This window comes from Condylura cristata, unplaced genomic scaffold (assembly GCF_000260355.1).
Source record: "Condylura cristata isolate star-nosed mole 26May11 unplaced genomic scaffold, ConCri1.0 scaffold00019, whole genome shotgun sequence".
NCBI classification, from domain to species: Eukaryota; Metazoa; Chordata; class Mammalia; order Eulipotyphla; family Talpidae; genus Condylura; species Condylura cristata.
In genome coordinates this window covers 684118-711199 of record NW_004567120.1, presented here as the reverse complement: position 1 = coordinate 711199, position 27082 = coordinate 684118, and the positions used below count along the sequence as shown (strand labels likewise).

Sequence of the window (27082 nt, the reverse complement as noted above, 5' to 3'; positions counted from 1 at the left end):
ACACTGCTGAGGGGAGCAGCGGGTGGGTCAGGAGAGGTCTGCTGTGCCATGTGGATCACCTCCCTGGCTGAGGATCAAACGAAAGCCATAGCAGTGACAGCGCTGAGACTTAATCTGTTGTTATCAGGACTTTTTTGATAATGGCCATTCTGACTATTGTGAGGTGAAATCTCATTGTAGATTTGATTTGCATTGTTCTAATGATAAGTGATCTAGAACATCTTTTCATGTGTCTGTTGGTCATCTGTATATCTTCTTTGGCCAAATGTCTATTTAGATCCTCTGCCCAATTTTTAATCAGGTTGTGTGTGTTTGTTATTGTTGAGTTTTATGAATTCTTTGTACCTATATATATTTTGGATATTAACCCTGTGACTGCTACACAGTTTGCAAACATTTTCCCATTCATTTTAACAATGATAGACATATGAAAGAATGTTTCCATTTCATTTATTTCTGCTCTAATTTTTAGTTTTTCTTGTCTTCCACTGGTTTTGTGGGGTGCTTTGTTGTTATTTTTCTAGTTTATTCAACTACAGAGTTAGACTGTTAAATTGCAGTCTCTCTTATTTTTTTTTATGTGGGCCTGTATTGCTAGTCTCCACATATTTTTATTTGTTCCAGGACTCCTTTTAAGGTTAGTTTCTAGTTTCAGAGCATTATGATCTATGAAGATGCTTGATATTTCTTTTTTTGTATACTTTGAGACTTTTCTTATATCTTAGTGTATGGTCTATTCTCGAAAATGTTCCATGTGTAATGGAGAAGAAGGTGTATTAATTCTGTTTTTTCTGAAGGTGTATTAATTATTTTAGGATGGAAAATTCTTAAATGTCCAGTAAATCCATCTGATCCAATACTTCATTTCAGGTCTTTCTTCCTTTGTTAATTTTGTGTCAGAATAATCTATCCTTTTTGTATCAGTGGTGTGTTGAAATCTCTGACGATTGTATTTTTGTTGGTTTATTGTTTTGGGTCTGTTAATAGTTGCTTCATATAACTACATGTTATTATATTCAGAGTATAAAAATTAATAAGAGTTGTATCTTTTTAAAAAGATTTATTTATTTATGCATACAGAACTGGGATACAGCCAGAGGTGCAGGGGCGGTGACAGGGTTCACCAGAGACAGAATGGGGAGCAGAACAGGCTGACTGAAGAAGTACACTGCTGAGGGAGCAGCGGGCCGGTCTGGAGAGGTCTGCTGAGCCATGTGAGTCAGCTCCTGGGCCAGAGATGGAACTCATGCTGAAGTAACTAAAGCTAGGTTCCTAGTGCTGTGCATTAACCTGTTGCGCCACCAGGGAGGGCCCAAGAGTTATATCCACCAGGGAGGGCCCAAAAGTCATATCTTCTTGGTGACTTGTTCCTTAATCATTATATAGTGTCTTTTTCCCTGGTTACCTTTTTTAGTTGAAAGTCTATCTTACTGGACATGAGAATTGCAGTTCCTGACTTACCCTCTGAATTACTAGGATGTATGACCTTATTCCAGCCTGTTTTTGTTTGTTTGCTTGTTTGTTTTTATCTTTTGGTTTTAAACGGGCTTCTCATAAACAAAGTATTGATGGCTGCAAAATTTTCACCCACATTGTTAGCCTGTTTTTTTGTAATTGGTGAATTAAGATCACTCACATTTAGGGTGATTATTTATATGTACTGGTTTCAGTCATTTTGGTTTTGATTTTTGACTTTTATTTTTCTGTTTTTCTCCCCGTTTGTTTCTCTCTGCTCTTCCTGGGTGGCATTCCTTAGTATTTCCATCAATTTCTTTGCTTCTTCATCTGCAGGTGTTTATTCTGGCTTTTTCGTTAGTGGTTACTATGTGATTTTACTTGAATTCCTATTTTGGGTCCTTTATGAGCTGGTATTTGCTCTCCAACGTTTACTATACTGGTTCTGCCGATTTCTACTTCCCCATTGGTATTTGGTGTTCTTAGGGTGTTCTTGCTCTTTGTACTAGTATTACATTGTTCTTGTTGTTTTGCTAAGGAAATTTGCACTTCAGATTTTTCTTTTCTTGTGGAAAAACTCTGAAGTGCAGGTCTAGTGGTGATAGTCGCCACTAGCTTCTGTTTATCTGAGAAAAGCCTTTATTACCTTTTCTGTTTGTGATTTGGAGGTATATAATCTTTCCTTTAAGGTGTTGTTACCATACCACACCCACCATCCATATACCTTCAGTCATCCACCTTAGTACTTTGTGCTCCGTCCTCACTTTGTTCTCTTCTCTCCCATCCCTTTCTGGTAACCTTAGTTCTACAGTCAAATTTCTACATGCATACTTAGTTCTTCCATCTATTTTTTTGTTGGGTTATTTGTTTTCTTTTTGATGAGTTAGGTGAGTTCTTGGTAGGTCTTGGATATCAGCCCCTTACTGGATATAAGGAGTACAAATGTTTTTTCCATTCAGCAGGGTATCTTTTTGTTTTGATCGCCATCTCTTCTGCTGTACAGATCCCTTTAGTTTGATGTAGTTCCAGTTGTTTATATTCCCTTTTGTTTTCCTTGCTGTTGGAGATGAATCCACACAGACACCTCTGTAGCTTCTGTCATGGAGTGTATGCTTTCTTCATCCAAATCTTTTCTCCACTTTGAGTTAATTTTTTTGTATGGGGTGAGACAGTTTCCTTTGTAGGTTGTCTGTTTCAATGCCACAGCCAGTTTCAATAGTCTTTCTTTGTCTTAAACTCTTAGAAATTTCACTACACTGTAGTGCATGGTGTAGGTCTCATGATATTTAGGTACCCAGTGTCCTTTTAACTGCATATACTTGTGTATTCACTTTCTTCTCTAGTTCTGGAAGTTTCCTCTATTTCTTTAAATAAATTCTCAGGTCCCTTTTCTTTCTCTTCCACTTCAAGGATACCCATGATCCTTATATTTCCTTTTCTTATGGAATAAATTATTCTCAAAGTGTTTTTTCATTTCCCACCTTCACATCTCTCTTCTCCCACCTGATTCTTTATGCATTATTATTTTCACAGTCACTTATTTACTTTTCATTTGATCTCTTCTACTTCCATAGCTGTCTCTAGAGGTTGTGGGTTTTTTTTTTTAATTTTATCAATCTTTTTCATTCTTCATGTGAACTATTTTCTTATTTAAAGCTTCAGTTTCATACTTCAGCTCATTAATTTCGTTTCTCAGGACATTCATGTGTTCCTGAGTTTTCTTGTATATATTTGATCATCTTTTCTTTGATTTCTTTGAGTTTTCTTATCATGGTAGTTTTGAACTCTCTAACTGGTAGGAAAAGGAGATTTCCCATGTGTTTGTGGTTGGGGTCTGGAGACGTGGTGTCTTGTGTGGTGTACCATTTCCCTGGGGACTCACATTGCCACTTATATTTTTGTGTCTCCATTATTGGCTTTCTGATTGATGGTGCAGAACTCCTTTTCCAGTGAATGGTGCTGTATGTCAGGTAAAACTAATCTGTAACTGGTTCTTCTGATGGTGGGAAGAGCCTCACAGGGATCTGTTGATTCTGATATGCCACATCTTCATTCTTCTCAATCACTAATCCATACTTTCTCTGTTTTCACCCCAGTTCTTGTTTTCAGTCTCATTCTTGGCCCATTCCTTCATGCCAGAGAGTCTAATATTCTTAGTGCTTTTCAATTTTCTAGCCCCCCTCTTTCATATTTTAAGCATAATCATTTATTTTATCACAATACAGAATTTCTCCCCTCATGTGTGACACTGTAGTTTTTCCTCCACCACAGTGCTTCCTGTGCTCCACATACTCTCCTGCGCCCTCCTTCCCACTCCTATTCCCTGCTTCCCCCCCCCCCTTCTCCTTCCCTCCTCAGATCAAGGGTCTACTTTCAAGGTCGGTCTCTATAGTTTTTGTCTGATCCTTTGTTGGTTTCTCTTGATTCTACATATATTACTTTGCTTATGATAATCCCTTCCAATTCCATCCATGTTGCTGCACATGGTGTAAGTTTATCTTTTTTGATCACGGTGTAGTATTCCATTGAGTGTATGTACCACATTTTCAGAATCCACTCCTTTGTTTTGGGGCATTTTGGTGGTTTCCATTTCTTAGCTATTGTAAATAGTGCTATTGTAAACATAGGAGTGCAGATTTCCTTTCAAATTAATATTTTTGTGCTCTTTGGATAGATAACTCGGAGTGTAACTGCTGGGTTATAGGGTAAATTCATTTTTCTTCTTTTGAGAAATTGCCACCGTTTCCATGAGGGGCTGGACTAGTCTATATTCCCACCAATAGGATAATGGGGTCCCTTTTCTCCATACTTCACCAGCAGTTGCTGTTGGTATTTTTGATATAACCACTCATTGTGGTTTTGAGTTACATTTCTCTGATGATAAATGTTGATGAACATATATTCGAGTCTGTTGGCCCCTTCCCCTCTTTCTTAACTTCATACTACAGTCTATCAGTTTACTCTCTAATCATCAACATGAATAAGTTAAAGATGCAGAGATAGATGTGTCTTACCCTGATTGCAAATCTGCATGGGTGTCCATTGTCAGCATCTTTAACAGCTTAAAAAACTCTTTATGGGCCCTCCTTGGTGATACAGTAGGTTAAAGCACAGCACTAAGAAGCTAAAGCCACTTCAGCATGAGTTCGATTCCCAGCCAGGGAGGTGACCCACATGGCACCGCAGACCTCTCCCAACCCACGTGCTGCTCCCCTCAGCAGTGTACTTCGTCATTCTGCCTGTTCTGCTTCTCACTGTCTGGTGAATCCTCTCACTGCCCCTGCACCTCTGGCCTGTTCCCCAGTTCTGTGTGCATAAATAAATAAATCTTTTAAAAAATTATTTATGATCTTATCCTTAACCTCCTACTACAGCATCATTTCTCACCAGCGCCCCTTAACACTCCTTCCTTCTGTAAAGAATGTTTTCATCAGTCGTAGGTATATGACTTGTCCTGTGCTGCACACCGTTGCCCATGCTGTTTCTTCTGTTTGAAACAACATCTCCCTTACTTTCACCATCACCTCTACCTTATTAATTCCTGTTTAACCCTCTAGCCAGCACTCGTTTTCAGTATTATTTTCTCCAGGGACCAGGTCTGTCTTTTTCTCTAACGGGTTGGCAGTGACTAGCACATTGGTGTTACCAAACAATCATTTTCTAAATAAAACATAAAATAAACAAAAAGCTGAGCTGTTGGTGTTAAAAGTGTTCCCCAGTGCTATTCACTTGCCTCTCCATCAATACACTTCCTCCTACTATCAATTCCGTTGCCCCTGCAGAACCCTGAGACTCAGCAGAATGTAGTTTGGAAATCATTACCTAAAGATAAAATACAAAATCTTAAAACAGACACACTTGCCCTCCATGATGATCTACCCCTGTAAACCTTTTCAGTTTGTTTTTTTTTTCCCTCTGCCACTCTGCAAGGTATTTCATTCTACGGAAGTATTGAAGTATATATAATTATATTGTCTCCCTCTCCCCCTCCCTCTCTCTCTCTCCCTCTCCCACTCCCCCTCTTATATCTCCTTCTCCCTCTCCCCCTCCCCCCTTTCTCCCCCCTCCTCTCTCTGGCTCCCTCTTTTTTTCAGGAATCCTTCTCTATAACCACCCTTACCAACCCTAGACTAGATAGATGTCTCTCTTGGGTTGCCTCACAATATTTTGTGCATATTTCAGTTTATCTAGCAGGTTACTTTATAGACTGCATTGTGTGTCACTTCTACTACATCATGAGCTAGTTGAGGGACAGACTAACTCATTCATCTTTGTATGCATAGTGCCTAGTACAATAGGGTGTTTAGTAAATGTTTTACTAATGAGTTAATGGATAACCACAAATGTTTCACTGAACTTTTCTCAGTCCACTGTCATTGTTTCTCTGTACATTTCCTTCAAGAATATTTGTTGGTTTTATGCTTTCAGTTAGAAGTGATCATGCTGACATTATGTCCAGGGGACTCTGTAATCATATCCTGCTTGTCCTGCTCCAGAGCAGAGCAATGCAGTGCTGTGAAGTTCTTAGGATACAAAAATACACAAAAGATAACAACAAAGAAACACAAATTAGCACTTGGTTAACTATATTTTTGCCCCAAAAACAAAGCATGGAGAATACTGGTAAGCTGGAATGAACTGAGTAGTATACACATTTCCTCACAAACCCAATTCAACACATCACACCAGAGGAACAGGAAAAGGAAGTGTGTTTTCCCCTGTTGCTTACTATCAAGCTATCTGAGGCCTCACTGAGATTATTGGCCCCCAGCCCAGTATCCTGTCCTCTTGAAGGAAAGTAGAGAGAGGAGCTGACCTGGTCTCTTTCCTTATGGGTAAGCTTATGACTTCAATGACATGAGTATAAAAGGGAGAAAAGGAAACATTGAGGCTGGGCATACTGAGTCTAAAGAAGTATTATCTCCATTTCTTCTGCCCCAAAAATAACAAACACAGTTTTAACTATGGTACATCTTATATGTTGATAAACTAGCCCCAGTTTATCTTGACTTTTACTTCTCTCTAGCTATAGACTAACTGTTATCATTAGGGTATTCTTTGACTCTCACATTCCTGGTCCTGGTCTAAAGTCTATGTATATCAAAGAGGCTGGGGATTCAGCTCTTATTAAAGCTACAATATGCCTCACAAATGATTTTTCCTACTTAAACATTGAATCTCAAGTATAAAATGAAATGTGACAGTCTCCAAGAGTACATAGGTATATAGCTAAAAAGCAAAATCTAATACTCAAGTTGTAAGACTTTTCCCCTTTTTTCATTTAGAAATTGTTATTGGTAAGTATCTGGTATGATGATCACTTCATCAAAGTTCCTCAGTAACTGATAATTTTCTCCCCTTTTCTTTTTTCCCCTTCAAAAGAAATTATCTAATGAAAGATTTTTAGACATATATTCTAATAAAATTTTCTCTTGACTTCATCTTTTTTCTTTCCTAGTCTCCATTTTGGCAGAGACAGAAGAAATCAAGTCAATTTTGAAAGACAAGGGGATTGATGTGGAGACCATTGCTGAGGTGTATCCCATCAAAGTACAACCAGCTCGTATTCTCAGTCACATTTATTCCAGCTTAGGTAAGGAAATTGGCCAGCCCACATTCATAGAATTACTCAATACAGGCTGGTTTCTTTGCTTTTATTTTTTCCTGATCTTATATTGATTTATTAAACTGAATCTGAAAAGGAATTTAAAGTTTCTGGAATCTAAGTTTCTAACACTATATATTCTAAACAATCTTCATAATTACAAATAAACTATCTTCATAATTATAGATATGTTTTAGGAACTCTTTGCAAAATAGGGCATGACTATTACCTGGAGATATTGTATCTTCCTTCCAAGTGTATGCTTAATTAACGTGTATCTCACTTTCCTTGGAACCTGTATTTCCAATTTAAATATACACTAATTCTATATATAGACAAGAAACTTGTTTTTAAGTCTCATATAGTGTCATGCAATGAACTAGTTGATAATGTACTTAACCTAATGTTTATTTTTATTCAGTTAAACATAATGATGAACTTTTCACATTAAACAAGTTACTAAACTGTTAAAAAAAAAAAAGGGACATATGTATATATACCACATCTTCTTGATTCAGTTGTCTGTTTTTGGACATTTGGGTTGGTTACACATCTTCTCTATTGTAAATAGGGCAGCTATAAACATAGGGGAGCAGGTGTCCTTTTGAATTATTGTTTTTGTGTCCTTTGTTGGGTCATATGGAAGCTCCATTTTTAGCAATTTGAGAAACTTCTACACAGCTTTCCATAGTGGTTGTGCCAGTTTGTATTCCTACCAGCAATGTAGGAGAGTTCCTTCTCCACACCCTCACCAACATTTATTTTTGCTTGTTTTTTTAATATGTGCTATTCTGACTGGTGTGAGGTGGTATTTCATTGTGGTTTTGATTTGTATTTCCCTGATTGCAAGTGATGCTGAACATTTTTTCATATGCCTGTTGGCCATCTGCATTTCAGCAATCAAAAAAAGATAAACTTATGCCATTTGTGCCAACATGGATGGAACTGGAAATATCATGCTTAGTGAAATAAGCCAGAAAGAAAAAGAAAAATACCGGATGGTTTTACTCATAGTAGGAGTGTAAGCTCCGTAATATACTCCTAATCTTACACTCCTATCTTATATATATATGTATTGCAATAAAGTATAAAAGAACATTAACTAACAACTATAAACCAGAAACATTCTTGGGGGGGAGGAGAGGGGAACAAGATCAAAACTGGGGCAGGACAAGCACATCAGACTATGGTGATGGCACATGGGTGAAGTGGTGGTGGGAAGTCCATGGGGATTACAATTGAGATGAAAAATGAAAGAATGAAGAATAATGTAAAAAAATGTATTTATAAAATAGAAAAAAAACAGGACATGTAAAATTTCTAAGCTATCTTTGTGGAAAACTGAATAACAGCTTCTAAGGTTATCCAGATCCTAATTATTAGAACTTTTAAACATTACCTTATATTGCATGAGACTTTGGGGATATGATAAAAATAAGGAGCTTGAGATGACAAGAATTATTTTGGATGATCCAGGCAGGCTCTCAATGTACTCATAAGTATCCTCATAAAAGTAATGTGGAAAACAGTCTGACTTAAAAATGGTCAGAGGTAAGTAGATTTTTTTCCAAAGAAGGTATACAGATAAACAAGTCATGTGAAAAGATGTTCAGCATTACCAGTCATCAGGGGAATGCAAATTAAAACCACAATGAGCTATCACCTCATACCTCTTAGAATGGCTATCATCAAAAAATCAAGAAAAAATAAATATTGGTGATGATGTGGAGCAAAAGGAACCCTTATGCACTGCTGGAGGGAATGTAAATTGTGACAGCTACTGTGGAAAACAATATGAACTTTCCTCAAAAAATAAAAAATAGAACTATTTTATAATCCAGCAATGTGAATTATGGGCATTTACTTGAAGAAAATGAAAACACTAATTTGAAAAGATATATGCACTGCTCTGTCACTGCAGCATTACGTATAATAGCCAAGAGGTGGAAACAACCTAAGTGTCCATTGATAGACAAATGGATAAAGAAGATGTGGTGTGTTAGTATATGAGTGTGTGTGTGTGTGTGTGTGTGTATACTTCTACATATGCACCATCATGCATCACTAAACAATGGGACTGCATCCTGAGAATTACATCATTAGTTAATTTCCTTGGGTGAATGCCATAGAGTGTAATTATACAAACCAAGATACTTTGGCTTACTACACATTTAGGCTATATGGTATAACCTACTAGGACCATTGTCATATGTGCTTTCTGTTGTTGACCTTCATGTCATTGAGGAAAGCATGACTGTAGATATATATAATGGATTACTATGCAGCTATAGAAAGAGTGAAATATTACTGCCATTTGTGAAACTACAGGGCGCTATGCTAAGTGAAGTAAGTCAGATAAAGAAAGACAAATACCATATGATTTTATTCATATGATGAAGATAAAGAAAAGAAAAACAAATGAGTGAACAAAACAAATCTGCAGATAACAAATTGTTAGTTTCCAGAGGGGAGGCAGGGTGGGAGTGGAGTTATAAGCTACAGGGATATTGTGTACAGCATGGTGTCTATAAACATTAAGATTGAAATTTGAAAAATTGCTAACAATAGATGTGAAATACTTATTGTGCTGATTATTTCTCATTGTACTTAATGTCAAATCATTGTTGTACACCTGAAACTAATATGATGTTAGATAAATAGATATTTATCTATTTATGTCATTTTTACTTCAATTAAAAAAAAGAAAAAGAAAAAGAAGGCAGATGGAGCTCAGAGTGTAAAACAGCAAGAGATTGGAATGGTGCAGCTATAAGCCAAAGATTGCCAAAGAATGCTCACAGCTTCTGGAGGCTGATGCTGGCAAAGAAACATACTGTCCCCTGGAGCCTTCAAAAGAAATCATCCCTTAACATCTTGATTTTGTTTTAAGTTCTCTAAGACTCTTTTGGATGCTTGACCTCCAAAACTGTAAGAAAATAATGTGTGTTGTTTTAAACCATTGCACTTATTGTTACAGCAGAAATAATAATAGCAGCTTTTAGTGCTGCAAAGTAAGGTGATGCTGTAACAGATATCTTTAAAAGTCTGGAAGTAGCATTGGAGTGGAGTAATAGATAAACACTGGAAGAATTTTGAGTCACATAATGGGGAAAGTCTTGATTGCCTTAAACAGACTATTCATGGGAATATGGATGCTAAAGGTCTTGCTGGGTTGGGCTCAAAAGGAAATGGGGAACGTGCTGTTGGAAGCTTGAAGAAAAAAGCTCATGTTAATATAGCGACAAGAAGCTGAACTGAATTGTATCCTGTAGTTAAGTAGAAATTGGAACATGTAAATGATTAACTTGGATATTTAGCTGTGACGATTTGCGAGCAAAATGTTGACATTGTGGTTTTTTTCTTGCTGTTTATATTAAAATTTGAGAGGAACCAGGACTTGATGAAATTTTCTGTCTGTCTAACCCAAAAGATGATAAAATTTAGATATTTGCCCTTGGAGAAGCATGCTCTAGAAAAAAAAAAAAGAGATCAAGGGTGTAGCTGAACCTTTTATTGTGCTTCAAAAAGATAAAAAGATCAGAGTATTCATTCAAATGGAGGGTTCTTTAAACAGATTGGGCACATGCCTCATGTATTCCCTCAACTACCTCAGCAGAATCTAGAAATAGAGATGGGTTTACCCAGGAAAGGTTTGGGGGGAGACCTTGCTGTCCAGTGGCATAAACATATAAGTCCTACAAGGTTTTGAGAAAGCTATACCAGCAGAAACACTACCAAATTAGATTGAAAGGGAAAGATAGAAGACAAGGTGAAAGAAGACTGCTAAACTCTCAAAATTTTACAGTCAGGAAGCTGGTTGATAAAAATTACTCAGCTGCAAACACATGCTACCTTTCTATAAAGAGGAAGGATGACTTAAAAGGAGTTCACTTGTACCTCAAAAATAGACTTTTAAACCACACAGGATCACTACAAAACCTTAAAACCTAATGAATTTTGTCTTTGTGTTTCAAAATTGGTTAGGGCTTTGACTCCTTTCTTTACTTTTATTTTATTTAAAATTTTAAAGTATATTCATCACATCATCCTTCATTTTTGTATAATGTATTATTTCCCCATGAAATTCCCACCACCAGTTCACCCGTGCACCATCACAATAGTCCCTTGTGCTCTTCCCAATCTTGTCCTGATCCTTCTCCCTTCTCCTCCTCTATAGAATGTCTGTGATCTGATGATGATTTTTACTGTATCATAGTTACTTTCTCCTGATTCTTTATTTGATTTCTCTACATTCCTCATATAAGTAAGACCATTCAATATTTTTCTTTCTGGCTTATTTCACTGAGCATAATCCCTTCTAGCTCCATCATGTTGTGCAAAGGGCATGAGTTTATCCTTTTTGATTGCTGAGTAATATTCTGCTGTGTAAATATACCCAATCTTCTTGATCCAGTCATCTATTTTTTGGGCATTTGGGTTGCTTCCACAGCTTACCTATTATAAATTTTGCTGTAGTAAACATAGGAGATGCAGGTGTCCTTTTGAATGAATGTTTTTCCTTTCTACCTTTGAGGTTTTTCCCCTTTAGAATGAGAATGTCTATAGCTCATGTCCTAAACCTGTTTCACCATTGTATTTTAACTTGTTTTCTAGTTTAAAAGGTTCACAGATGGAGAATTTTATCTCAGGCTTATCCCATATTTTCACCCATACCTGATTTAGATGATGAGTTTTGGGACTTTTGGTCTGGTAATATTTAGAAGAGATCTTGAACTGGGTTGATGCTGTAATATATTGAGGTTTGGGGATGAGTTGGGCAATGTATTTTGCATGTGTGAAGGATATGTATCTTTATAATCCAGAAGGTAGACTGTGGAAAGCTGAATAATGGCCCCTAAAGATTTCTAGGTTCTAATCTTGGGAACCTGATGAGCATTGCCATATATATCAAAAGTCATTTGCAGGTGTGATTAACATAAAGAGTATGAGATGAAGAAGATTATTCTGGACTATCCAAGTGGACCCTCAATGTTATCACAAATGTTCTTAAGAGGATATTAGCTTGTCAGATTTATGTACAAATACTTTGTCCCATTTAATGGAGTGTCTATTTGTTTAGTTACAGTTCTTAGTTTTTTCAGTTTCATGTAGTTCTAATTGATTATATTCTGTTTTGTTTTCCTTGCAACTGGAGATGAATTTGCAAAGATACCTCCAAAACCCATGTCATGAATTGTATTACTTATGCTTTCTTCTATTTATTTTGTGGTTTCAGAATTTATATCCAATTTCATATATACCCTTTTGTATGGATTTTTGTGAATGATGTGAGATAATGGTTGTTCATTTCTTTGCATGTGGCTGTCCAGCGTTTCCAACCCCATTTATAGAGGGATTTATATTCTCTCTATCAAGAGGGATCAAGAAGAGGTTTTTCTTGATCCAGTGTATAAGCTTCACTCTTGTGTCATAATTAGTTGTCCACATATGTATGATTTTATTTCTGGGCTCTCAATCTATTCCATTCAGCTGTATGTCTGTTTTCATTCCAGTATCATGCTGTTTAATTATTATACTTTTATAGTATAGTTTGAAGCCAAGAAGAGTGATACTGCTATTCTTTTTTTTTTTTTCAGGTTTGCTACCATGTAAAGTTTATTAATCTTTTCTCTATTTTTTGAGGAATGTCATTATAATTTGGGAGGGATTGTATTGAATCTCTATTATTTTGGGTAGGTTGGCCATTTTGCCAATGTTGATTCTTCCAATTCATGAGGAGGGAATATCTTTCCATTTCTTTGTGTCTTCTATTTCTTTCAACAATACTTTGTATATGTTCTTCACCTTCTTTGATCAGTTTACCCCTAGGTATTTAATTTTCGGTAGTATAATTGTGAATGGGATATTTTAAAAAATTTCTTCCTTTTCTATGTCATTGTTTGCACACAGGAAGGCAAATGATTTTTGTGTATTGATTTTTTTAAAAGATTGATTTATTCATACAGAACTGGGGTAGATATTTTAAAAAATTTCTTCCTTTTCTATGTCATTGTTTGCACACAGGAAGGCAAATGATTTTTGTGTATTGATTTTTTTTAAAAGATTGATTTATTCATACAGAACTGGGGTACAGGCCAGAGATGCAGAGGGTGAGAGGAGCCACCAGAGACAGAGTGAGGAGCAGAACAGGCAGATCTATGAAGTACACTGCTGAGGGGAGCAGCGGGCAGGTCAGGAGTGGTCTGACGCGCCATGTGGATCTCCTCCGGGGCAGGCGGGGATCAAACTCATGCAAGTGGCCCCAGCTTCTCAGTGTTGTACTTTAACCGGCTGCACCACTAGGGAGGGCCTGTGTATTGATTTTATAACTTTACAATTGTTAAAATGATTTATTGTTTTAATTAGTTTTTGGTAGAGTCTTTAGGATTCTCTATGTATATTATCATATCATCTGCAAATGATAACTTTTATTCTTCTTTTCCAACTTGGATTTCTTTTATTGCTTTCTCTTGCCTGATTGCTCTAGCAAGGACTTCCAGTGTCATGTTTAATAGTAGCAGTGAAAGTCTGATATAAGCTTGGCTCCTAGAAGATGTTTCTTCTAGCATATGGTGTTATCACATTTTTGTTTTTTTTACATTTTCCCTTCAGGAATTACTGGCTTTGTTCTGCTGCACCCTAGCTGTGAGTATGTTTTCAAGTGAACCAGTATCTTCACTTTGCAACATCTTCCCCTGCAACATCACCTTTTCAAAAAATGCATCCCACTCACCTGTAGAAATAAAGGACACACTAGATGAGCTGTTCTCCTGGGGGTCTCACAGCTTAACATTCTGTGATACTCTCTAGTCAAGATGTAAAACTAATCCAGTTTGAGGGGGAAGACATTTTGGAGTTTTAGAAGCAATTTTAAATTGCTAATGAGCTTTTGTGAAACAGAATATCTGACGCTTAGAAGCTAATGCGTTTTTCAACCAAATGTATGCACTTTTGAGTGGGTCATTGTGAACTATAAGACACAATTAAAAGATTTTAGAAAAGTCTTGCTTATCATTTGGACTTGGATTAGGACTTTGATCATAATTGGTTAATCCTGCAACATCACAATATTGCTGCTACCTAAGAAAAGTCACCAGCTTTTTTGGCATCCTAAACTCACAGATCCTTAATATAGACCTGACTCTCAGCTGAAACCTTGTAAGATTTGCTAAAGACTGTTTCCATCACAAGTGTTGGACTGAAGGAAGACACAGGCTAAATGAAGTTTAGATGAAGTCATAGTTGGATTGTTGCATATTTGGGTTACCTCTCTCATGGAGCTTTAAATTGTGAAACCATCCTTTGTGCTGACTGGACCATTTGGGTCAGTTGTAGATGTCCACAAGAAAAGGCTTTTTTCTGAAATTGATCTGCTGTTGGCTTTATTTCTGACATAGAAACTGATTGCATTTCTAATTTGCAATTTCAGCAAATTGGGAAAGAGTACATTATATAGAATGCTACTCCCCCTCCCATTCCTAACAGATTGGATTCCTGACCCCTTCTTAGTCATATCACTACTGTTCATGGTTGTGTTTGACTTTTCAGAATCACTGCCATTTACAGCAATCGGCTCACAATCCCTATTTGGATTCTTTGTTCTTCTTACTCTTTCCTGATTGCTCTACCTAGGTCATCCAGTACTATTTTGAAAAGCAGTGGTGAAAGTGGACATCCTTGTCTTCTTTATCATATGGCTCTTCTTATTCTAGGTATGTTCATTTTATCCCAAGTTTTTTTAGGATCTGAATCTTAAATGGATGCTGAACTTTTATCAAATGCTTTTTCAGCATCTGTTGATAGGATCATATGGTTTTTCTTTCTCATTTTCTTGATGTGATGGATTACATTCATTGATTTTCAGATGTTGAACCATCCTTGTGTCCCTAGGATAAATTCACTTGGTCATGGTTTTTTATACTTTTGATGCATTGTTGGGTTTGTTTTGCCAGGGTTTTATTGAGACATTTGTATCTGTGTTCATTAGAGAGATTTCTAAACTTTTGTGTGTTGTCTTTTTTTTTTTGTTTGTTTTGATATTAATGTTGGATCCATAAAATATATCTGGTAGTATTCCTTCTTTCTCAATTTTTAAAGAGTTCTTATAGGATAGGCACCAGTTCATCTTTGAAGATTTAGTAGAACTTACTTGTGAATCCACCTGGTCTTAGGTGCTTGTTTTGGGGAAGAATTTTTATTACTGTTTCAATTTTACTCCTTGTATTTGGTTTGTTCAGGTTTTCTATTTCTTCCTTATTCAGCTTGGGGTGGTTGTATAGTTCTATGAAGGAAAAACAAAAATCACATCCCCAATAAAAATGACTTTGGGACAAAAAAGTAGTAGCAACAGTTTTGTCAGTAGTGACATGAATGGATATTAACTATATATTTGGGGGGGGGTATAAAGTTTGATAACAGTGTTTATAGTGTTATTATATGCTTTAAGAGGGAAAATGCATGTGTGAATAAACTGACCATTTCCTCATTTTAAGAATTACTGGTGTAATAATTGCCCTTTGAAAGATAAAACAGAAATTCAGCTACATTCAGCAGAGACATCACTTACAAGATTATGTCAAAATGCTAAGCTGTAAAAAGAAAACATCTTAAACTGAGGAAGTACAATGCATATGAATGTGTATGTGTATACATACATATGTACATGCATAGTATTTAGCATATGAAGTATATATATTCGGTTAAATTTTCATTAAAATTGCCTTACTATTGTAGCTGGATTAGAGTTCAAGTCTTCTGCCTCTTAAAGTTTTAAAAAACGTTCCTCTGTCACATGAATTTTACTTTGTGTATAAGTTTCCACAAAATGCCCTATTAGATACAAGTATCTCAAAATACACTGACTTCTTTGTATAGTATTGTTCTATTGAGTAAAATATGTTATTACTGTATTATGGAAGGCACTCTCATTTCAATTTAATAGCTCATCTTTGAGGAGATTTTTGCTCAGCTTTGTATAATTTACATTAATAAATTTGATAATTAGTATAATTTGTTTGCTTTTTTGGGGTTTAAGAACATTCAGTATATGAGTATAACCATAAGTTTTTATGTGTATCTTTGTCTTTCATGTGTAAAAAAAAAGTGTGACTTCTTTATAAAAGCATAAGTTTCTTTAAGATTAGAGATAATTACTCTTTGTCTTTGAAAGGTATATAGTGCTTAGCATTGTGCTATGCATGACATGGATACTACTTTAAGACACAGAACTTAGTTTGTTAAATCTGGAAATACAAACTAGTACCAGAAGGTGTTTGCTGTTTGTATTTATGCACTAAAATGCCTTGGTCAATACTTAATTCTGTCTTAGGGTGCAACAGAAGACTGAAACTCAGTGGACGACCTTACAGACACATGGGAGTCCTTGGAACTTCAAAACTCTATGACATTCGGAAAACTGTCTTTACTTTCACTCCACAGGTGGGTAGAGTGAGCTTTAATGTGCATAGTAATGAATGGAAATAAAAGAGAAACATTGCAGAAACAAAGCATTTACGGTTCTTAAGACAAGTGTCAGAATCCCACAGGGTCTTGCACATTACTAATTAAGTTGTTGAGAAAGTATTTGTTGAGTTAGAATTGAATTTGCAGTACAGAGCTGTGCCAGGTGATTGTGACTACCAACAGTAGTCCTAGATGTTGCAAAAACAGACTAGGGATGCTACAAATGCTGGTGTATGTAAATTACTCCTTACATTTTTTTTTATTTTACAATTTAAAATAAATTTTAGGTTGTGGTTGCAAAAGACAAGGGTTGGGTGAGTGGGAATTGGTGAAAGGTGGTCAAAAGGTGCGAACTTCTAGGTAACAGACAAATAAGTACTAGGGATATAATATACAACATGATAACCATAGCTAACCTGCCTGTATGACATACATATAATCATACATCTATATGAAAATTGGTTTTGTTTTTCATTTTTCTTTATTGAAGTGCTATTGTTTTAAAACACCATATATGATTAAGAGGTACAGGTTCACACTGCTTTTGGGATTGTTTTCCTACCATTTACTTTGAGCCTATGTTCATCTTTGGAGCTCAGATGCATATTCTGGAGACAGCAGAAAGTTTGGTTTTGTTTTCTGCTCCAACCAACCATTTGTGCCTTTTTATTGGTGAGTTCACTCCATTTATATTTAGGGTGACTAATGATATATAAGGATTTGTTACTGCCATTTTCTCTTTAGTTTTCTGATTTTATCCATTTCCTTGCTCTACTTTGGATTTTTTTTTTTTTTTTGCTTTCTTGTTTGGTGTTTATTTTCCTAGATTTAGATAGAAGAGCTCCTTTCAGCATTTTTTGTAGAAGTTTAGTGTTGGCAATCTCCTTCTGCTTCAATTTGCCTGGGAAGGCCTTTATTTCTCTCTGTATTTGAAGGAGAGTCTTGCAGTACAGAATATTCATGGCTGGCAGATTTTTTTTTAAAGAATTTTGAATATGTTATTCCATTTATTGTTGTTTATAGGGTTTCTCCTGAGAAGTTCAATGGAAGCGCTTTAGAAGTTACCTTCCTTTCCCCCAGTCAACTTAAGCATTCTTTGTCTTGAACTCTTGGTAGTTTCATGAATCTGTGTCTTGGTGTAGGTCTCACTGCATTTATACAACCAGGTGTTCTTTAAGTTTCATGAACTTTTATACTCGAGCATACCCCTTGTCTTTATGTTCTTTCCAAAGAGAGTTGAATAATTCTCAGAGAATTTCTTTTCCTTTTATTTTTTATATTTCTCTTTCTTCTTCCACCTGAGTCCTTTGCAGTCAGTGATTGTCTTATATTTGGTCTATTCTTCTTTTATAGGTTTTACTAAAAAGTTTTTTTTTTAATCTTATCGGTGAGTTTTTTTTTAAAGATTTATTTGTTTATATATACAGAGCTGGGGTACAGGCCAGAGATGCGGGAGATGGGGGGTGGCAGTAAGAGGTTTCACCAGAGACAGAATGGTGAGTAGAACAGGATGATTGATGAAGTACGCGCCTGAGGGGAGCAGTGGGCAGGTCAGGAGGGGTCTGCCATGCCATGTGGGTCACCTCCCAGGCTGGGAATTGAACTCATGCTGAGGTATCTTTAGCTTGGTAGTGCTGTGCTTTAACCTGCTGTGTCACCAGGGAGGGCCCCATGAACTTTTTACATCCTGAATCTCTTGTTATTTTCTTATTTGAAGTTTCAACCTATATTTTGTGTTTCATTGATTTTCTCATGTTATCATTTTCCTAAATTTTGTTGTATCTCTTTGACTTATTTTTCAGAGTTCTCTTGCTTCACTTTGACTTGCTTTTCTGCATTTTCTTCCATCTCTTTGACTTTCTTTACTATGGCCATTTTGAATTCTCTATCTGATAGATAAATTTTTCCATGTTTTTGTGCTGGATTCTTGAGAGTTGTTTTCTAATGATGTCATAGTCCTTTGCAGTGTCAAGGTGCCATATGTTGTAATATATATTGTCTCCCTATTTTGCTGCTTTAGTTTTCCCTGTTTTATTTTTTTCAAAAAATATCTGTTGGACCTCCCTGGTGGTGCAGGGGTGAAAGTCTCAGACTATCACACTATCACCAGCCACTGTGGGCTAAGTTCAATCCCCAGCCAGGGAGCTGACCCACGTGGTGCAGCAGACCTCTCCTGTCTCACCTGCTGCTCCCCTCACCAGTGGAATTCATTATATCTGCCTGTTCTGCTCCCCACATTGTCTCTGGTGAATCTTCTCACCTTTGCACCTCTGGCCTTCACCCCAGCTCCTGTATGCATAAATAAATAAAAATAAATCTTTAAGAAACAAAAATACCTGTAACAGTAACTTTGAGGGAGTTGAACTACTTTTACATTTGCAGCAAGTAGTATTGTGATTCTATTTTTAGTCTGTTTGGTCTTTGCCTGATTATATAGGCATGGAACCTCTTTTTGTAGTTACTGAGTCAGACGAAAGAGAGGAGCCTGGAAGTGCCAGCCACTCATGCAAATGTGTTAGTGAAAGTGTGAAATGGGAAGGGCTTGCTCATGTTTGTGGCACTGCTGAACCCCCCTGGAATTTCTGTTCCAAACCAGAACTTCTACAATATGTGCATTGTCAGTGCACTTACTGAGCTCAGCACGATGTTGAAATGGTAGGGGAAAGGAAATTCATTCCAGTTCATCATCTATTCCTTCTACTGGAGAGCAGTATGGTTCCTCAAAATCTGTTTTCCCTCCATCAATGGAGTGTTAATCCATACTGTATAGCTGTCCCCTTCCCAAGGCACGTGGGCGATTGGCAGTACCCGAGTCTGTGATATCTAGACAGCAGCCTCCTGGTAGCTCTCTACACCCACTTCTTCAGTGAAGCATGGATATTCTGTGTGTCCCTGCTGGTGTAGTCTTTGCCTATCTTTGATGTCCAGAGGGTATTCCAGTTTCAACCTAAGTTACAGGGCTCTCTGGGTATAATGTCCCTCTGGTTAACTATTAGATCCTCTTAAGAGTGAAGGAAGGAATGTTCTCTGTCACCATCTTGGTCCCTCCTCCAAACTGAAGCATGCTATAAAATGGCCACTGGTAGCTGGAGGTAAAAGTTTGCCTACCAGTACTCCTTACTTTTAAACTTAAAAAACTACTTGATCTTTATAAACAAAAATAGCCATTTTTACTCCTTATCTCAATAATATATTTTCTTTACTTGGCAAGAGGGGAGAAATGAGACCCCTTTTTTTGGATATGTATCCCCTTCCAAACAAAAATATCAGTACTGTCTTAGCCATGATTATATACATTGTTAGCCTGATTTTCATGGTAACAAACTCAATTGTATGTTCCTATGAGGAGGAGAAACTTTTTCTGAAAAGAAAGCTTAAGTTACCCTTTTCTTATCTTACATCTGAAATTACACAGCTAAGATATAAACAAAAGAATAATAGGCCTTAGATTCTATTTGGCTTTTCCATTTGCTAGTCATATAGTTTTACTAATCTGTTTATGCCTCTTGGGTTTATTTTTCATTTATTAAGAGCCAAAAATCCCTCACTAGGTTATTACCAGATTACATAAAATTATGTACTTGAAAATACTGTGTAACCTGAAGCACATTTTACAATGTCAAAAATAACTACATGTATCAGTGGACCACCAAATACTTCAGAAAGAATTAGGCGTTACATTTGGAGGCATTGTGGCTTCTGTGATAGCTTATATACCCTTATGAATATGTGAGTATTTTAAAATAGTATTTCATAGTTGTGAGAGTAAATTATTCTGACCTATTATTTTTCTTTTTCTCAGTTTATAGATCAACAACAGTTCTACTTGGCTTTGGACAACAAGATGATAGTGGAAATGCTTAGAACAGACCTCTCTTACCTTTGTAGCCGCTGGAGAATGACTGGCCAGCCAACCATCACCTTTCCTATCTCACACACCATGCTTGGTAAAGTCGTATGCAACAAGAAACAAAACCATTTTTGAAATAAATCATGTAGTTAGCCCTTAAAAATCTTAGAGTAACTGTAGAACTATTTCTTATCATTTATGTTGTATTAGCATTTTTTATTAGTGCCTATTTTGTGCCAGGTACTTTTTTAGCACTGGTATATGTTGGACAAATAAAGCAAATGAGGTTTCTGCTTTCATGGAACTTATGTTTTAGAATAAGTATGTAACAAACTAATATACAAAAAATATTTCAGATGGTATGAGAATTGTCCGTCAGAAAACAAAATAAACTTAAGTTCATTGGGGGCTATCTTAACAAAATGATTTTTAAGTCAATTTGCAGAAAGTTTATCAGCAATTCGTTTTTAAAGAGTAAAACTGACTTCTGCACCTGTATTACTCCATTAATGCATCATGATGTTATAGATAAGTTGCCTGACTTCTTCCAGGGCTTTTCTAACTGGAGCATTAACATCTAGCAGAGAAGATTAAAAGTTTGTTTTTTTTGTTTGTTTGTTTTTTTTTTTTTGGTTGGGCTTCCTAATGCTGCTTACTGGAAACTGGATAAAAGGCTTTATTGTTCTCTTCATTCCTGGGAACTACATCCATACCAAATCATTGCTTTTGTTGTTGTTATGCTTTGGCATCTGTTGTTTCTTCCAAAAACCTAACTCTGCTGCCAAAGTACTTAGAATTCTTTTCATTACAAAAAAATCCTATACATTAAATCATTCAAAGTTCAGACTGTTATGAATTTTGGTCACATCTGTGCTTCAGACACACAGGAGTTAATGTGTGTCTTTCTTCATTTTTTTTTTCTTTAGCTAAGACAGTTACGGGTACCCATTTAATAAACACTATATTCCCAGAGTTATAAAGTCTAATTAAAAATACAAACTAGTTTACAAGAATAATAAAATGTTATTCAAGAGAGTATATAGACATACTAAACTATTTGATTAGTATATTACAGTGAATGTAATTGTCAAAAAATTTTCCTGACTAAGATAAGATTTATCCATGCTTTTTGTAGTAGTATTCACATAAGAAAAAGGGAGAAAAAATATTTCTTGAGGTGAAGAATAAAAATACCATGAGTGAGGTCTGGATGTAAGGATGAGCTTGACTTGTAAGTAGACAGTGAGAGACTAACCTGAGTAAAGTGGGCTTTTCATGTTAGAATAAAATTATCAACAAAATTGGATAAGTAAGGTAGGGTCAAATAAGGAAGAATTTGAAAATAGACATGTAGACAGATCTTTCCAGAAATCTGAAGCTATCAATTTTTTTGGCAAATACTAGCATGTGAAAGTGTTAAGGTATTACTGATTTTGCTGACAGTATGCATTTTAATGAGGAGAAACTGATGGCAAAAAAAAAAAAAAATCCAGGAAAGAAGGCTTGGTTGGTGGTGGTAAAAATAGAGGAAAAGGACATGAGAGTCATTTTAAGCACCTATAAGTTACAAGTTGTCTAGCTAGATATGTGAGATGAATCAAGATAATGTCAAATTTTAGAGACTAAATAATGCAAAGAAGCAGAGAAATGTATAGAAGCAGAGAAATTATGTGAGAAAATGCCAGCTGGGGCTGGTGTGAGACTATGGACCCCACGCAAGGAGGGAGCAAAAGCTGCTTGTGACCCTACCGGCCCCCACCCAAACCAGCAGCGTTCTCATGACTCTGCATGACCCCATTATCGGTTGTAATCCCTGTGGACTTCCCACCACCAATTTACCCAAACCTTCAACAATGAACTAATGACTGTTTTTCTCAAACTCTTCCAAAATTCAAAAGAGAAAGAATGCTTTCAAATACTTCTTATGAGGCAACCATTATTCTAATATCAAAAGTAAAGACAACACACAAGAAGAAATTACAAACCAATCTCCCTAACGAACATATATGCAAAATCCTGAGTAAAATCCTACCAAACCGAATACAACAATGCATTAAAAGTATCATACAGCATGACCAAGTAGGGTTCATACCAAGGAATACAGGATAATTAATGTAACTTACCAAATCAACAAAAGGAAAGATGTAAAAACCATATGATCATATCAGTAGATGCTGAGAAAGCATTTGATAAGATCCAACATCCATTTATGTTGAAATCCCTCAAAAACTGAGTATACATGCACATACCTTAATATAATAAAAGCCCTTTACAACAAACCCACAGCTAATGTCATTCTCAGTGGGGAAAAACTGGAAGCTTTGCCACTAAAATCCACTGCAACATAACAGTGTCCACTCTCATTACTATTTAACATAGTGGAAGTTCTATCTAGAGCAATTGCACAAGAGAAAGATATAAAAGGAATTCAAAATGGGAAAAAGAAGTAAAGCCATCATTATTTGCAGATGACATGCCAATATACATAGAGTCCTCAAGTTTCCACAGAAAAACTAATTGAAACATTCAGTTTTGCAAAGTAGCAGGACATAAAATCAATACACATAAATCAGTTATCTTCCTATATACAAACAATAAAAGGGTAGAAATTAAGAAAGTGATACTATTTACAATCACACACAAAAAGTTAAATAACTAGGGGTCAGCCTAACAAAGGAGATAAAAGAACTACACAAAGAAATCTGTAAGACATTGTTGAAAGAAATAGAAAATTTTTCTCCACTCATGGATTAGAAGAATCAACATTGTCAAAATGGTCATTCTCCCCAAAGCAATATACAGATTCACTGCAACCCCAGTAGAAGTATCAATGGCATATTTTTTAATTTTATATTTACTTAGAGCTCCGCTTTGATGATAATACTTTTTAATTTTATTTTTTAAATTTAGTTTTATGTCGGTTATAATCCCTGTGGAATTCCCACCACCAATTTACCTGTGTGCCATCATCATAGTCCCATGTATCTTTCCTACCCCATTTTTGATCCCATTCCCTACTCCATCCCCCTAAAATGTCTCTGGTATATTTCAAAGAAATATGCCATTCAGATGGCATCATAAAAGAGTCCAGTTAGCCAAGGCAGTCTTGAAAAGAAAGAAAGAAAATGGAGGTGTCATACTTCCAGACCTCAATCTATATTATAAAGGCATAATAATTAAAACAGCCTGGTACTGGAACAAAAACAGACACACATAAATGGAATAGAATTGAGATCCCAGAAATAAACATATATATGTGTGTGTGCGTCTGTATACACACATATATATACACATACACACACACATATATAATTAATTTATGACAAAGGAATCATAAACATAACAAGAATAGCCTCTTCAATAAATGGTGTTGGAAGAACGGGACAGTTGCATGCAAAAGAATGAAACTAGACCAGGTTCTTACACTATACACTAAAGCCTACTCAAAATGGATCAGACTTGGGTGTAAAACCTGAAATCATAAAATACATAGATGAAAACCAGGCAATTTTTTTCATGACATTGCTTAAGTGATGACTTTAGGAATACATCCCAACAGCAAGGAAAACAAAAGGGAACAAAAGACAACTATAAATCAGAGACATTCTCCAGGGGAGTGGGTAGGAAAGGGGTCAAAATGAGGGTAGGAGGAGCACAAAGGGGTATGGTGCTGGTGCATGGGTGAATCGGTGGTGGAAATTCTATGGGAAGTACACCTGAGAAAAGAAAGCAAACATTGTATGGGGGAAAAAGGGAACATAAACACCTGGGACTACACCAAACTAAAAAGCTTCTTTACAGGACAGAAATCATAATTAAAATAAGGAAACCTTACTGAATGGGAGAAAATATTTTCATACCATTCATCTGACAAAGTACTGACATCAAAGATATCCAAAGAACTCATAAAACTCTCCCAAACCAGTGAAAAAAGGGTGAAAAGAACTAAACAGATAACTGTCCAAGGAAGACATTAAAATGGCCAGCAGGCACATGGAAAAATGTTCAGAGCCCCTTATTGCTAGAGAAATGCAAATCAAGACCACAATGAGTTATCATCTCATACCTGTGAGAATGGCCCATATAGAAAAGAATAGAAACCAGGTTCTGGTGAGGATGTGGAGAAAAGGGAAATTTTCTATACACTGTTGGCAGGAAAGCAGCCTGCTCCATCCCTTATTGAAGGTGATATGGAGGTATCACAGAACATTAGGCATGGATTTGCCATTCCAGCCATTTGTTCCACAACTAGGCATCTATCCACAAAATTCAAGGAAACTTTTGCTTCATTGTTTATTGGAGCACTATTTACTGTAGCTAAACTATGGGGAAAACCTGTGTGCTTCAGAAGAGATGAATGGATTTAGAAGATGTGGTATATTTAAACATTGGAATAGTACTCAGCAATCAAAAACCATAAGCTAATGCCACTTGCAGCTACATGGATGGAGCTCGAAAGGTTAATGCTAAGTGAAGTAAGTTAGAAGGAAAAAGATTAATATTGGATTAGTATCATTAATATGTGGAATATAAAGTAACTAAATTAACAGATAGAGGCAAGCTGAAGTACTAACCCTGATAGCTGAATAGAGAACTGAAATACCAAACTGGAGGGACAGGGGAGAGCAATGAAGTGGAAGGGAGCACAGTGGTCTGTTGTGATAGAATTTGGGTGAATTCTTGGTGGGTGCACTATGGGATGGCCCATCAGGTATTACCACCATAGTGGTACATAAGTACATAACTAACAATGCAAGAAAAATAAAAATAAATTGTATATACATAAATTGTTGACAATAAAGCAGATAATTATTTGCCATACATATGATTGGTATAAAAGTAATATTCCCAAAACATGAAGAGCCCTTGAAAGTCAATTGAAAAGAAGATAAACTACCTAGTAAAAACATGTGGAACGGAAATAAACAGGCAGTTCATAAAATAAATATAATGGCCAGTATATACATGAAAACATGCTCTATATCACCAGCAAAATACCTACAGTGACCTTTTTTTTTAAGATTTATTTATTTGTGCATACAGAAGTGGGGTACAGGCCAGAGATTCAGGGGCAGTGAGAGGCTTCACCAGAGACAGAGTGGGGAACAGTACAGGCAGATTGACGAAGTACACTGCTGAGGGGAGCAGTGGGCGGGTCAGGAGAGGTCTGCCACGCCATATGGTCACCTCCGGGGCAGACGGGAATCGAACTCATGCGCAAGCGGCTTTAGATTCTCAGTGCTGTGCTTTATTTAACCCGCTGCGCCACCAGGGAGGGCCCAATGACCTGTTTTTAATATGTCAGATTAACAAAAGTTAAAAGGTAAACCATTGTTTATTGAAAGTATGGGGAAAGTTATTTTCTGTGCTGGTGATGGAAATATAATTGGCATAACTTTTTAGGGGGCAATTTGGCAGTCTATAACATTTTTAGTAAGGATTTCCTTTGTCTTAACAGTCAATATGGAAGATTTATCCTAAGGAAATAATAGAATAAACGCACAAAGATACAGGTACAGTGATCTTCATCACAGTGTTGCTCATAGTGCAAAAGCACTATAAGCATTTGCTATGGAGTCACTTGTAGTTATTGCAAAGAATAAGTAAGAACATAGGAAAGGAAGGAGAGGACAGTGGGAGGCAGTGAATAGGTCACTGACATGGGAGGAGTGGTGGAGGGTGAGTGAAGCATGTGCACATATGAGGCGGGAAAGTGGACCCTTAAAGTTATGCAGATGTGAAAGCAACTATCATATTAGTATTAAAGAAACAAAATGATTTTAAAATAAGTTTAAAAAGTGAGTCTTGAAAGAGTATATTTAGTGTGGTCCTCTTCCTATAAAATCAGATAATTGTTAATCTTCTAAAGTTTTATGCCTGTAGGCAAACACACACACAAGCCATGGTTCATTAGATTAGATAATATATGTTTAGCATCATGCTTGGCATGCAACTTCAACACATGGTTACCAGTTTTATTTCTGTTAGCATTCTGTGATCATTAAGTGTTCTACCTTCAGACACTGTGCCAAGTACACATAATAAGCACACTACTGACTTTGAGGAATTCTGCTTGTCATCACACTTTTAGCATTTGCCTATTCTGTGGTATTGTTGATTTTCAGAAGAATTGTTGAAATACAGGGTGAACATTGAGAAGTATCTCATTTGCACTATCACCAACAAAGAGTTGGTTTGAAATAATTTAAAGTCTCTTTCTTCAAAATGAAAGCCATAAAAATTGTTTTAAAATTCTTTATTTAAAGATGAAGATGGAGCCAGCTTGAATTCAAGTATCCTGGCAGCTCTCCGAAAAATGCAAGATGGCTATTTTGGTGGGGCAAGGTAAGTGATCTCTACATACTGTTCGCTGAAGTTTGGAAACTGGAAATAATGGCAAAATTTCTAATACCTATTTCTATATCTTTAATATAATCCCAATTTGTGAGGAGGGGCTTGTGTTTGATTGATGGGTTCAGGGATTCAGTGTTGTAGAGGAGAGTTGGAACTCCCTCACACTTCAGTTCTTTACTTAGACTTCCTAAATTCAGTGGACCAGAAAATTGACTGTTTTTTTTTTTTTTTAACAGTTGACTCGAGTATTCAATTATGGTTGCTTTTAAGTTTTTATTTTGAAAAATACCGGATGGTTTCACTCATAGCAGGAGTATAATGGACCAGGCGAGAAAATAACAAGAATAATGAACAAC

General features: G+C 36.3%; 1 protein-coding gene across 2 annotated transcripts in view; it reads left to right on the top strand.

Annotated features, from left to right (window-relative positions):
• PHKA1 (phosphorylase kinase, alpha 1 (muscle)) overlaps nucleotides 1-27082 on the top strand; it is a 98598-nt gene that overhangs the window by 33893 nt on the left and 37623 nt on the right. For both annotated transcript variants that reach the window (XM_004685582.2, XM_012727232.1), the window contains exons 14-17: nucleotides 6914-7048; nucleotides 16389-16498; nucleotides 20325-20469; nucleotides 26639-26717. In XM_004685582.2, the coding sequence (XP_004685639.1) occupies nucleotides 6914-7048; nucleotides 16389-16498; nucleotides 20325-20469; nucleotides 26639-26717 (469 nt within the window). The remainder of the gene's footprint in view (nucleotides 1-6913; nucleotides 7049-16388; nucleotides 16499-20324; nucleotides 20470-26638; nucleotides 26718-27082) is intronic.